Source organism: Anomaloglossus baeobatrachus, chromosome 2 (assembly GCF_048569485.1).
Source record: "Anomaloglossus baeobatrachus isolate aAnoBae1 chromosome 2, aAnoBae1.hap1, whole genome shotgun sequence".
NCBI lineage: Eukaryota > Metazoa > Chordata > Amphibia > Anura > Aromobatidae > Anomaloglossus > Anomaloglossus baeobatrachus.
Window position 1 is genome coordinate 104052654 of NC_134354.1, and position 13485 is coordinate 104066138.

A 13485-nucleotide genomic window follows, 5' to 3' on the forward strand; every position below is an offset into this window, starting at 1 on the left:
CCAGATGTATTATCAGCTGGAGACGCCGGGGTACAGCTCAGGAACCCCGATAATCGCCATAACCAAAAAAACAAATGGAAAAAATTCCTTAAAAAAAGCGTATTTTTTTCTGTTACGATTTTCCTGCCAAAACATGTAGTTTTGTGTGCAGAAAATTTGCTATGTGGGCACATACGCTAAATGTTACTTTATGTACAGATTATACTATATTGGAGCCCAGAATTTTCTTGAGGCCCTAGAGTAGGGTTCAGTATCTATTTCTGTATGGCGTGTTTCGCTTATTTAAAAAAAAGTAAAAACAAAACTTAATGTGCTATACAGCGGAGGAGCAGCCAAACAGGAGGAAGCAGCGTCCCCCTGAGTTTCCTTATGCCGCTACTGCTCAGGGGGACAGGCTTCTCCTCCCATCACCTGTCTGGACCTCCCCTGGTGAGCAGTGCTTTGGTTGGCTGTCCAGGCACTGCCATCTTAAGCGATACTCCAACCCTTATTTTTTGTAATATATACAGAATTTTTAAAATTTAGTTGAAAAAAATTGGTGGTGGAAATTGACTAGTTTAGTTTTAGGCTGAATGGTCTACAGTATGGGGAGCTAACCTCTATAATTCTATATAAACTGTTGCACAGAAGCTCCAGTCACAAAAATATCTAAGTGAAAAGGTCAGGTTCCTTTAGCATTATAGAGAGTAAAAAGCAGAATTCTCTAATTAGAAGTATACCTTTTATTGTGCAGTGATATATACAACTATACAGTGCCTACAAGTAGTATTCAACCCCCTGCAGATTTAGCAGGTTTGATAAGATGCAAATAAGTTAGAGCCTGCAAACTTCAAACAAGAGCAGGATTTATTAACAGATGCATAAATCTTACAAACCAACAAGTTATGTTGCTCAGTTAAATTTTAATAAATTTTCAACATAAAAGTGTGGGTCAATTATTATTCAACCCCTAGGTTTAATATTTTGTGGAATAACCCTTGTTTGCAATTACAGCTAATAATCGTCTTTTATAAGACCTGATCAGGCCGGCACAGGTCTCTGGAGTTATCTTGGCCCACTCCTCCATGCAGATCTTCTCCAAGTTATCTAGGTTCTTTGGGTGTCTCATGTGGACTTTAATCTTGAGCTCCTTCCACAAGTTTTCAATTGGGTTAAGGTCAGGAGACTGACTAGGCCACTGCAACACCTTGATTTCTTCCCTCTTGAACCAGGCCTTGGTTTTCTTGGCTGTGTGCTTTGGGTCGTTGTCTTGTTGGAAGATGAAATGACGACCCACTTTAAGATCCTTGATGGAGGAGCGGAGGTTCTTGGCCAAAATCTCCAGGTAGGCCGTGCTATCCATCTTCCCATGGATGCGGACCAGATGGCCAGGCCCCTTGGCTGAGAAACAGCCCCACAGCATGATGCTGCCACCACCATGCTTGACTGTAGGGATGGTATTCTTGGGGTCGTATGCAGTACCATCCAGTCTCCAAACGTCACGTGTGTGGTTGGCACCAAAGATCTCGATCTTGGTCTCATCAGACCAGAGAACCTTGAACCAGTCTGTCTCAGAGTCCTCCAAGTGATCATGAGCAAACTATAGACGAGCCTTGACATGACGCTTTGAAAGTAAAGGTACCTTACGGGCTCGTCTGGACCGGAGACCATTGCGGTGGAGTACGTTACTTATGGTATTGACTGAAACCAATGTCCCCACTGCCATGAGATCTTCCCGGAGCTCCTTCCTTGTTGTCCTTGGGTTAGCCTTGACTCTTCGGACAAGCCGGGCCTAGGCACGGGTGGAAACTTTCAATAGCTGTCCAGGCCGTAGAAGGCTAACAGTAGTTCCATAAGCCTTCCACTTCCGGATGATGCTCCGAACAGTGGAGACAGGTAGGCCCAACTCCTTGGAAAGGGTTTTGTACCCCTTGCCGGCCTTGTGACCCTCCACGATCTTGTCTCTGATGGCCTTGGAATGCTCCTTTGTCTTTCCCATGTTGACAAAGTATGAGTGCTGTTCACAAGTTTGGGGAGGGTCTTAATTAGTCAGAAAAAGCTGGAAAAAAAGATAATTAATCCAAACATGTGAAGCTCATTGTTCTTTGTGCCTGAAATACTTCTTAATACTTTAGGGGAACCAAACAGAATTCTGGTGGTTTGAGGGGTTGAATAATAAATGACCCTCTGAATAAACTTTTCACAATTTAAAAAAAAAAAATATAAAAAGAAATAACATTCTTTTTTGCTGCAGTGCATTTCACACTTCCAGGCTGATCTACAGCCCAAATGTCACAATGCCAAGTTAATTCCGAATGTGTAAACCTGCTAAATCTGCAGGGGGTTGAAGACTACTTGTAGGCACTGTATATATTGGAAGGAGAAAGACATCCTTTATGGCTTATTATGTTTTAAAGTTCTTTAAAACCTCTTTCAACCCGGTTGTGCCTGTTTCTTTTTTCAACAAATTTCTTTCTGTGACTGATCAGATGCTGTGCCTGTCCCTATGATTAAATGGGGAAATGAGATCAGGGCAGTCTCCAAGTCTTCCTACTGTATTCTTTAATCTGATAAATGACTGTGCTCTGTGTAAATACAACTCGGTTTTCCTACTCATCGGTTTTGATATTAGATGATAGGTATGCAGTATAGTCTAACTTCTGCTCACTTTCATCCAGTGTCATGAATATTCCTTTTTTTTCTGGTTTACACTTTGGGGTATCTTTGTTAGATTACAAAATTTACACGGTGGGTTAGAATTGGGAAAACCTGATTGCAGTAAAGAACGCTTACATGGGGTTTGTCCACCGTAAGCCTTTAACACCTATTATCCGGATAGGTGATAAACATCTGATTAATGGGGACCACACTGATGGGACTTCAAATAATTGCAAAAAAATGGGCCCCAAGCCCATCAGTTCCTCATCAGTGTGGTCAGGAGCTTAAATTGAGTATAGGCCTTTATATACATTAGATTAAGTGTCAACAGGGTTGGCGGACTGTCTAATATGTATAGGTGATATCAAAGGAGATTAGGGTCCAGCATTTCCATTTTCAGATTCTTTTGTTCTTTGCGAGATTAGCAGGTGTCAGAGGAGTTGAGCTGTGGCTCTCATACCGAGCACAAGAGCATTCACCCTGCAGGTGAGTTGAAAGATGGTTGCCAGATGAATGAATGGTTCGAAAAAAGGCCATCTAAGGTTTATGGGGTTTTTAACTATAGAGTATGTGCCATTTCGTGTAATGCTGGTGGGAGTGGACGTAATGCCCCATGGGCTTACCCTGGATGGGCGTAACTAAGTGATTCTAACGTATTCACTAGAGCAGGGGTGGGGAACCTTTTTTCTGTCTGGGGCCATTTGTAAATTTCTACCAACCTTCGGGGGCCACACAAAATTATCAATGTTTAAATGACCCTGCTATATTGGGTTAAGCAATTAATTAACTGGGGGCATGGGGCTGGGGGCACAGACACCACACGCGGGGCTGGGGGCACAGACACCACACGCGGGGCTGGGGGCACAGACACCACACGCGGGGCTGGGGGCACAGACACCACACGCGGGGCTGGGGGCACAGACACCACACGCGGGGCTGGGGGCACAGACACCACACGCGGGGCTGGGGGCACAGACACCACACGCGGGGCTGGGGGCACAGACACCACACGCGGGGCTGGGGGCACAGACATCACTGGGGGGGGGGGCTGCACACAGGACATTGGGGGGCACACTGCGCTGAGAGTTTCATGCAACTCTGGGGGAGAATGTTTACAGAACTGGTGTGGGGAGGCACAAAGCATTGGGCAGGGCACATAGCAGCAGAGGGTCGGCGCTGGACTCACAGCAGCATTGCATTCACATCACCGGAGTGCAGGAGCCGGACACACTGCATCAGAAGGAGAAGGCAGGCACTGATCTCCAGAGGGCAGGGGGCGGACACACAAGGCTGGAAGCTGTGAGGCTGCTGTGGACCCGCCCACAATTGGCACTGGCCGACGGGAGAACATATTGCAGCACAAACAGCAATGTGTGGATTTAAAGGGCCGGCGGCAGCAAGACCGCGGTGACAGCACCAGCACTGCCTCCCCCGGGAATCTGCCCGGGGGCCACATAAAAGGTCATGGCGGGCCGCATGAGGTGAGGTTCCCCACCCCTGCACTAGAGCCTCTGATGTTGAGGATCGGCTTGGCTGTCAGTCACCATGTACCCCTCTAGGGTAATTTCCTGCATATAATTGAGACACTTTTTAGTAGTTTAGCAAATTTTTTTTCTGGCTATAAAAGTAGTTGTGCTGCTAGCATTTATCAAGCATCGGGAAATTTCCATGCACACAAGGGCAAAGACTTATTAGAATCTTCAGTTCCCCCTCCCCACCATTGATAGTCCATCACATTAGGTTATACGTTCAACCATTCTTATCGAAATTACCAATGAATGCAAGATAATGGAGTGCCCTATAGTTAATCCTGTTAATCCTTGTTTTGGGTTTTTTTCTTCTAATTTTTTTTAACTCTACTGCATAAAACTGAGGCTGTAAACGCTGGGAGATTTATCATTTAGTCCATAGATGTTTCTTATATAATTGGAAGGTCAGGCCATGTGTAAAGCAATAGTTGTGCTTTAGATCGGCCATTTATATTTTTTTCCCCTTAACTTACAAAAACAAAACTCTTTCCTGGCATAGGCACTTCTTTCCTTTTTTTACAGAGAAAGACACGATTGCCATCCTGGGATATTAGTGGATCGAAACATTTCTACAGACTAAGGATGTGGTCACATATGGCAGTTTTTTTTGCAGCGGGAAAAAAATTACTTCATATTACAGTACCAGAAAAATTAATGAGGTTTAAAAAAAAAAAAACCCCCACAAATTAATGCACATTTTTGTTTTTTTCCCCTTGCGCTTTTAAGCTGCTAGGCGTTATGTTTTGTTTTTTTTTTGTTTTTTTTTTTTTAAATCTGTGGCAGGTCAGTTCTTTCAGCATTTTACACGCATTTTTGAATGGGGGGGACAAACACACACACAAAAAAGTGATCATTTTACACAGCATTTTTTTCCTACTGGTTTTTGCTGTAGGAAAAAAAAAAGTGCTACAAAAACACCAAGTGTGAATATACCCTAATGCAGTCCAGGACAAGAAAAGTGTAGCCCCCTATGCCAGAATGGAATAAATTCTTAGGTATTAAAAAAAAAAAGGAACAGGGTATAATACCACGCTGCCACCAATAGGAAAATTATGTTGATGACTAATGTTGAGTTTATTTCAGGTCGACGCGTTTCTGGGATCAAAGTCCCCTTCCTAAGGACCAAAGAGATACATGATATGTAGTATTTCTTTGGTCCTGAGGAAGGGGACTTTCATCCTAGAAATGTGTTGACCTGAAATAAACTCAACATTAATCATCAATGTAATTTTCCTATTGGTGGCAGCGTGATATTATAACCTGTTCCTTTTTTTAATACCTAAGAATTTCCACGTGGGACTGCGGCAGCTGCCATTGTCTTTCAGGTTATAGAGGCCTATATAGTGCCTTTCACAACCTGGCCAGGTGAGTGTCTCTCCATATGTACCTCACTTTTTAAGCAGTTAAAACCCTATTGCACTCTCTATTATTACAGAGTGGAATAAATGGCAGAAGGCACAGTATATACAACTCCTTCTCTGTGTATAGTGTTGCTGTCTTTCTTTGTAAAAAAGAGCTGTAATTAAACCCGGCGCAGATCATGTCCCAATCTACACTGCAAAGCTGGAAAGTGAGCTACAGATTAGGCCTCATTCAGTCCAATAATTGCCTTGGTTTCACCAGTGGCATGCATAATTGTGATAATCAATGGGGCCATTCACATATTTACATATTTGGGATTTTTTTTTTTTACAGTCTGTGCAATGTGGTACAAATTGCGGAGACGCATCCGATTTTGATCCAAGGGCAATGCAAGCCTTTGGGTCTGTAAGTATAAATCAGACCGCACTCAGATTTTACGAAAAACTAATGAAACTTAAGGGTGCTTTACACAAGACGATCTATCGTGCGATAGATCGTCGGGGTCACTGTTTTTGTGACGCACATCCGGCATCGCTTGCGACGTCGGGCTGTGGGACACCTCTGAGCGATGCAGTATCGCTCACAAATCGTGAGTTGTGTACTCATCGCTCAGTTTCATAATCTCGTTTATTTAAAATGGCGCCGGTTGCTCATCGTTCCCGGGGTAGCACACGCCGCTCCGTGTGACACCCCGGGAACGATGAACAGCAGCTTACCTCCGTCCCGCGGCACCCGCCGGCTATGTGGCAGGAAGGAGGTGGGCGGGATGCTTACATCCTGCTCATCTCCGCCCCTCCGCTTCTATTATGCGGCTGCCGTGTGACGTCGCTGTGACGCCGAACATCCCTCCCACTCCAGGAAGTGGATGTTCGCCGCCCTCAGCGACGTCACACGGGAGGTAAGTACGTGTGACGGGGGGTTTACGACTTTGTGCGCCACGGGCAATCAATTGCCCGTGGCGCGCAAACAACGGGGGCGGGTACGATCGATCGTGAAATCGCACGATCGGTCGTCCCGTGTAAAGCAGGCTTTAGACCACACTCTGATCAAACTGATCCAAAAAACAGGTCCTTTTTTCTTGAACATGAAAGAAACTGACATCTGAATAAGCCATTTTTGTAAAAGCTGCAATTTGTTTTCTAATGGAGATCCACATGAAAAAAGTTTTAATGAAAAAAAACAACTCCATAGCCTATTTTGATGATACATTGCCTAAGTTGACAGAACAGTTTCTGAAACAAAACATCACAATTAATGTATCAATGGCTCACAGTAGAAATCTTTGTAGCATTGAAGACTCGTCTGTAGCATTTTGTATTGTACATTTTATAGCCTGTGGATGTTACTTGGGAGACGGATAATTTGGACTCTGTGCCCCTCCACCTGCAGACACAGTGCCATGGCTGCCCGGCTGTGCATGTTCATTTATTTGTTTAGTTAGCAGAATCCTCGCAGGGCGGGCGGCAAATTCCCTGACAGATCCTTTTGTTTTTTCAATCTCCCTCCGCTCATTGATCTGGATTAATACTCTGGCGTGCCTGCAATTTGCACAACTTCAACGCAATTTGTTTCTGCCTGGAGGGCACGTTTTGGAGCCGAATAAAGATTCATAGGGGTAGAAAATCAGGAATACAAGGAGGGAGGGGACGTGGGTGCAGATAGAAGCAATTACTAAATGCAGCTTTCTGATTGGAAACTATCGGCATTTACCGATGATGGAAATCTTGTACCTTAAGTATTTATTGTATACACATGTTATATGGTGCGAATATGAGCAGGAGATAAAAGCTGGAAGGAAATAAGACTTCCCGGTGTATTGCCATGGAAAATGTATTAATTAGTGGAAGAAGGTAGTTTGCATCTATTAAATGGATTAATGTCCACAGCCGCATGATGATTGAATGGTAGCTATCAGTACTTAATGATGCTATTTCTCCTTCCGCATTGTGCAGTTTCACAGGATCTGCAGACCTCTTTAATAAATGGTGATGGTGGTATTCATTAGAATTAATGTGCCACGTTGGAGCTTTAACTGTTTGCACGCCGCAGAACTGGAAACCTAGCATCCGATGCAGTGAGGAGCAGTCATTCCCGAATGTGAAGAAATATATACAGCATTTCCCATGTCTTGCCTGATAGTTTGAACATTGGGCTCCTTAACTGATACCTCTAATTTTGCTAGTACTCTCATTTTTCACCAAAGGTTTACATCTGATTAGATGCAGCCTACAGATTTGTGTTACTTCTGCCGCAGAGACTTCAGTCATCAAATGGTTCGCTTGTTTGCTGACTGTCTCCCACTCTCTTGACTAAACTTTCTTTCTGGAGACAAGTACATAAATGTCAACTACATTGGAGGTGCCATTTAATAAATGGCACTAAAAAAAGAAACAGGAGGTCTAATAGTACTAAACTATTGAGTGCTGCTGTGCTCAATAAATTATGCAATACTGCTCATTGGAAATTATCTGGCCATATACAGTCTCCATCCCTCGTTAATACTTGGTCATTCCGCCAGGTGGCCAACTTGACTTTTTATTTTTTTTTCTGGGCAGTTTACCAAAAAATCACACAGACAATATTTTTTACGGACACATTGTAAAATCATAATAAATCATTATGATATTATAATACATGCCCACAGCCCATAATTCTGATGTGAAGATATCAGCTGCATTCACTATAAACTGTAAAATGATAATTACACTCAAAACAATCTGTATAAGTTTCTTCAGCTTCAAGAAAAAAAAGACTCTTGCATTTTTATTTTGTTTTTAAAAAAAAAAAAAAAAAAGCAATATTTTTACTGTCCTGGAAATGCTTAATGGTTGGCAACCCTGTATGTTGGTCATTCGTAATAACTGGCAGTGCTAACATGACCTATTCTTCACTTTTTTCGTGTTTCTACATTGTATACATGTCATTACACAAACATGTTTCACAAGCATCCCAATAATAATTTTGGCGTTGCTCGCCTGTTTTGTAGTTAATCTTTGCCACTGTCTGACTTTTTAAAAGTTGGATGGGTCGTAGTTTCGATGAGTCAAGGCTGATGTCTATTGTTCCACTTTTTGGATGTTTGGTAGATGCACTTCTGCTGATTAGTTTAGTAAGTTCCTATATGGATGTACTAGTTTATATTAGAAGAACTTTCTTAAAATCTTAAAAGGAGACGCTTCTTTCTTTTATACAGATGTGAAAGTTGTTTTTTTGTTTCTTTTTTTTATTAATTGGAAATTAGAATTAGGGAAGAACATGGTATGAAGCACAATAATAAAAGATCTAAATTTGTAGATTCTGGTAAAATATTTTTTTTTTTTTTTTACAGAATATAAAGGTTTGTAGTATTAGGCAAACATGTACACGTGGCCTTACTCTGTTGAAAACTATGAATATTGGTAGTTTGAGGTCATAAGCATCTAGAGACCATCACACTTGCAAGTGACTTGCGCAAGAATCAAGTTGCATCACCCAGCACGGCCTACCGCTCTCCGGACAGGGACGTGCAGCTGCATGTATTTCTATGCAGGAGCGTGCAGCTGTATATAAATACATGCAGCTGCACGTACCTGTCCAAAGAGCGGCAGGCCGTGCCTGGTGATGCAACTCAATTCTCGCGCGAGTGACCCTCAAGTGTGACACTGGCCTAAAACCAAGTCTCCCTCCCATAATTTAGGGGAATATATGCATACTTGCATACACTTCACTAACACAAAACATTAGAAGACATTAGGGCTGATTTATCAATACTGGTGTGGTGCAGCTTGCACTATGCCAGTCTCGACAGTGTATATGGTTTCATATTCCGTAAGATGTTCACGCCACTTTACAAATTTGGCTTCTCTTGTCAGTGGTCTGTCCTTCTGTGCCAAAAATGCTACTCGAGTGAAGGAATAGAGCAGTTTTTCTGTCCTAGAAAACTGCATAAAAAATTCAACGAGGGGGAAGAGGGCAAAGACACACCCTGCCGCATCTCCTCCCCAGTCGCAACCCATTTCAGCAGAAATGATCTAGTAGTGTGGTGTGAAAATGTCAAAAGTTGCTAATGCTAAGTTCTTGCACAACTCCGCAAAATATTTGTGACTTTTTTTCAAAGCTTTATTTATTTATTTATTTTACTGGTTTTGTGGTGCAAAAGCTTTGATCATTCTGCCCCATTGTTTTTCGTGAGTCAGCCAAATACTTGATTTATCAGTTCACTGGAAAGTAATGCCATAAATAAGACCTAGAGAACTAACCTGAAAGAGGATATCCAGTACTAATGATTTTTTTGACATGTCATAAATACGTGCGAGGACACCACATTGCTGTGGTGTCCACCATCGAAGAAATGCAATAGAAAATCCATTTTAACGCCAGTAATTGTAATCTCCAAATCTAAACAAAGGGTTTAACCCAATGAGATCTTCAAATGTATTTCGGACCTATATGAATATAATGCCGTCTGGATTCCCCCGGTAAGTGACATAAGTTCAATTTCTGCAAGAATATCCTCAAAAGTGTCTACCTCTAATTAAACTTTAGGGGGTACAGTTTTTCATTAGAGATCCAGGTGGTGTATGAAGACTCATGGGACAAATATGCAAATTAGCCCTTTTCTACAGGAGATTGAGTGCAGTTACCTGAATATGCATGTAGCCATAACTGTGCATTAATAATCCTTAATATTAAAGATCCTACTTTGTGAGTGAAAAAGTGACATCCCTCTCACCTTTCACATACATCTAACCAAAATGAAAAACTGACTTTTTTTCTCGTTTTTTTTTGTTTTCTTTTCAGCCCCCCAAGCTATAGAAAACCATTGAGCTATGACAGAGGTGATGATGAGCAGGACAACTTTGATAGCACATACCGATCGAAATATTCCTCACGGAGCTACCTGAGCGACAGCGACACAGAAACCAAATCCTCCGAACCCTTGTCCTAATCACAATGAGGATGTGAACAGTGCCACCTATAGGAATGGGAGAATATTGCCATTTCCACGGACTGAGAGATGCAGTTTCTATACACGTCCTTGGGACTGTGTGTGTTCGCTTCCAGCCTGAGAAGAGTGATTTGACACCGCATTCTTGTCCACCGCCTGGCAACCTTACTGCATGGGCTCCTTTCCGCGTTTTTAAAGTTGCAGGGTGCTTTCATTGGATTGTCTTTTACTTTACTTGTTGGTGGAAATGGAGAAGAGAATCAGATAAATTATTATTTTCATGTACTGTTTTCTGCATCTTTTTTCACCCCTTGGTGGAATAGTGGATCTTCGTTAGCTGGGGATGTCTCATTGTCCAGTGGTCTCATCTCTCTCTGTATATGCGTAAATATAGTGAGAGTTTACGGTCCTGGATGTTCATAATGGGGGCTCCCAGCTGAATGGTGCCTTTCTTTCTGCCCTCCTATAGTTTGGGAGACCACATTGCAATGCTTCCTAGACCCTCAAAGTGATCACCCTGTATCTTATTATTTACATATGTGTATTATGTATATACGGTTGCTATCCTGGTTGGTTAATTGAATAGAAAGGACAGCAGGTATACTGTAACTGATCACTCGGGCTGGCTCTGCTGGGGGTCATCGTCCAGAATGTGGACAATAAACAGAGGCATGCTGCAATATGGGAATCTAACAATGGCCGTCATCCTCTAAGCCAAGGCTTACTATGGCACTATGTAATATGCATTGTTTCTTAAGCTCCTAGTTGACCATGGAATCGGCACAAAACTATTGCATTGGTATTTCATGACTTAATACCACTACAAATATACAAGTATTTTGCCAAAAGTAATTGTACGTAGATGTTAAATTCTCTCTTATCTGCAATCAATCTAAAGCTGAAACTTTTCTACATGAAAGTCTTGCAGCATGAACAGTTGTCATGGCTGGAGTTTGCTTATCACTTGCTACAGTGTAAAAGTGATATCATTTTTAGTGTTTGGCAAAAATGAGAGTCACTGCAACCCGGTATTCGGAATAAAATTTTGCATTTACAGTTTTTTTTAATATCATGCATGTGCTGGAGCTTTAGCTCTAACTGCTCTTAAAATCTGAATATTAAGGTGTAGTTAAAGGGGTATTCCCATCTCCTGTAATGCCCTGAACATGAGGTAAGAGACAGTGCATCAGAAGAACTATACTACATTTCTAATTGAAGGTATTAGCTAACATTTTTATTATTACACCCACTACATATTTGGATAGGATCTTGGGGATGGGAATACCCCTTTTTAAAGGGGTTCTCCCACAAGTATCGGTTGCCATGTCTCCAGGATAGATAATAATGTGATGTTAGTACCAGCACTGTTTATGATGGGGTCCTGTATCCTCCGTTTGAATGGAACAACATCTCCGCGTGTGCGCTGGTGCTCCTTTCAATGGAAGTGATGGAGATAGCCAAGTAAAATGCTCCTCAGGACCCCCAGAGATGAGATACTAATCTATCCTGTGCCTATGGGATAAGTTGTAATTGTGGGACAACAACTTTCAGAACAGCCGCCCTCTCTCCCCACAACTTGATTCAGGAGTCTAAGAAGCTATAATTATGCATCGTGTTGGCAGAACTTTTGCATATGTTAGCTGCTTCACCTGGTAAGGTATTAATATTTGGGAAACCTTGTGGTTATCTATGAATTCTTTTCTCTATCTTACAAAGTAAGTATGCAATAAAGTGAAAATTCTCTTTAAAAAAAAAAAAACTTTTTTTTTTTTTTAATCTAATTAGGTTCAAGTTCTGAGCTGGTTGATAGAAGTCTGAGCTCCAAATTCTAAGCATAGAAATGGATATATAACACACTACTGGCTAGAACTTGGGAATTTATAGGCTTAAGGGGAACCAACCACTAGGATTTTGCTACATGAGGTAAAGGTAGTGCCATACTAGTACTAGGATGCTTTTTTTAAATATGGTATGACGCCGCCATTGCTACTGTTGGCGAGGAGGAGGAATATACACGGAGGAAATGACCCACAAAGGCCCACCCCTGATGCATATATCAAAGTGCAGTGCATTTCTGCAACTTTAAAAGATCTTTCAGCATATTTAATGTTTTTTTGGGAGTGCGGTCGGGAGTTTTGGGGTTTGGTAACCCCATACTTGTGTGTTAAAGGGAACCTGTCACCAGTTTTTTCAGTATTGACCCAAACGTATCACCTTCTGCAGCTTCTGGGCTGCTTTTTATGAAGGTGCACCTTGTTCCTGACTCCCCTTGCAGACCCCAGAAATACCTTTATAAAATCTGACCGCCACATATGCTAATGACCTGTTCGGGTCAAATGGGTGTGCTCATTTTCGGCTCCTGTCTCTCCTTCTGCCCTTGTTCGCCATCCTCCTTTCATAATTGACTTGGATGACGCCTCTGTCACATCCAGGTGATACTTTTGGTTTAATACCGAAAAAACTGGTGACGGGATCCGTTTAACTATATCTTGAAATTTTCAATAAAAACATTTTGGTTAAAAAAAAAAAGGTATTTCCGCTATGAAGCATCCAATCTTTCAACAAAAGGTATGCTTGGATTCAGCATAATAGTGCCAGTATGGCACTGCCTTTATTTCATGTAGCAAAATTCTGGTGAATTCTTCATAGAAATATATATACAGCTTTCGCACTCAGATTGGGAGAAGCACGGCCAGTCCATGCATTGAGATCCGATATTGGACTGAAAACTGGCATCTACAAGAGCCCGAATAACAGTATGCAGTAAACACCTAACCTCCCACTTGTGGAGACTAAGGGGTACTTTGCACGCTGCGACATCGCTAGCCGATTGTAGCGATGCCGAGCGCGATAGTCCCCGCCCCCGTCGCAGATGCGATCTCTTGTGATAGCTGCCGTAGCAAACATTATCGCTACGGCAGCTTCACACGCACTTACCTGCCCTGCGACGGCGACCCGCCTCCTTCCTAAGGGGCGAGTCGTGCAGCGTCACAGCGACGTCGCATGGCAGACGGCCAATAGAAGCGGAGG

At 42.4% G+C, this 13485-nt stretch overlaps 1 protein-coding gene across 1 annotated transcript in view; it reads left to right on the forward strand.

The window, feature by feature from the left end:
- MYO18A (myosin XVIIIA) overlaps positions 1 to 12963 on the forward strand; it is a 538612-nt gene extending 525649 nt beyond the window's left edge. The window contains exon 45 of the mRNA XM_075333424.1: positions 10308 to 12963. Within this exon, the coding sequence (XP_075189539.1) occupies positions 10308 to 10455 (148 nt within the window). The 3' untranslated portion in view covers positions 10456 to 12963. The remainder of the gene's footprint in view (positions 1 to 10307) is intronic.
- Positions 12964 to 13485: the final 522 nt, after the last annotated feature.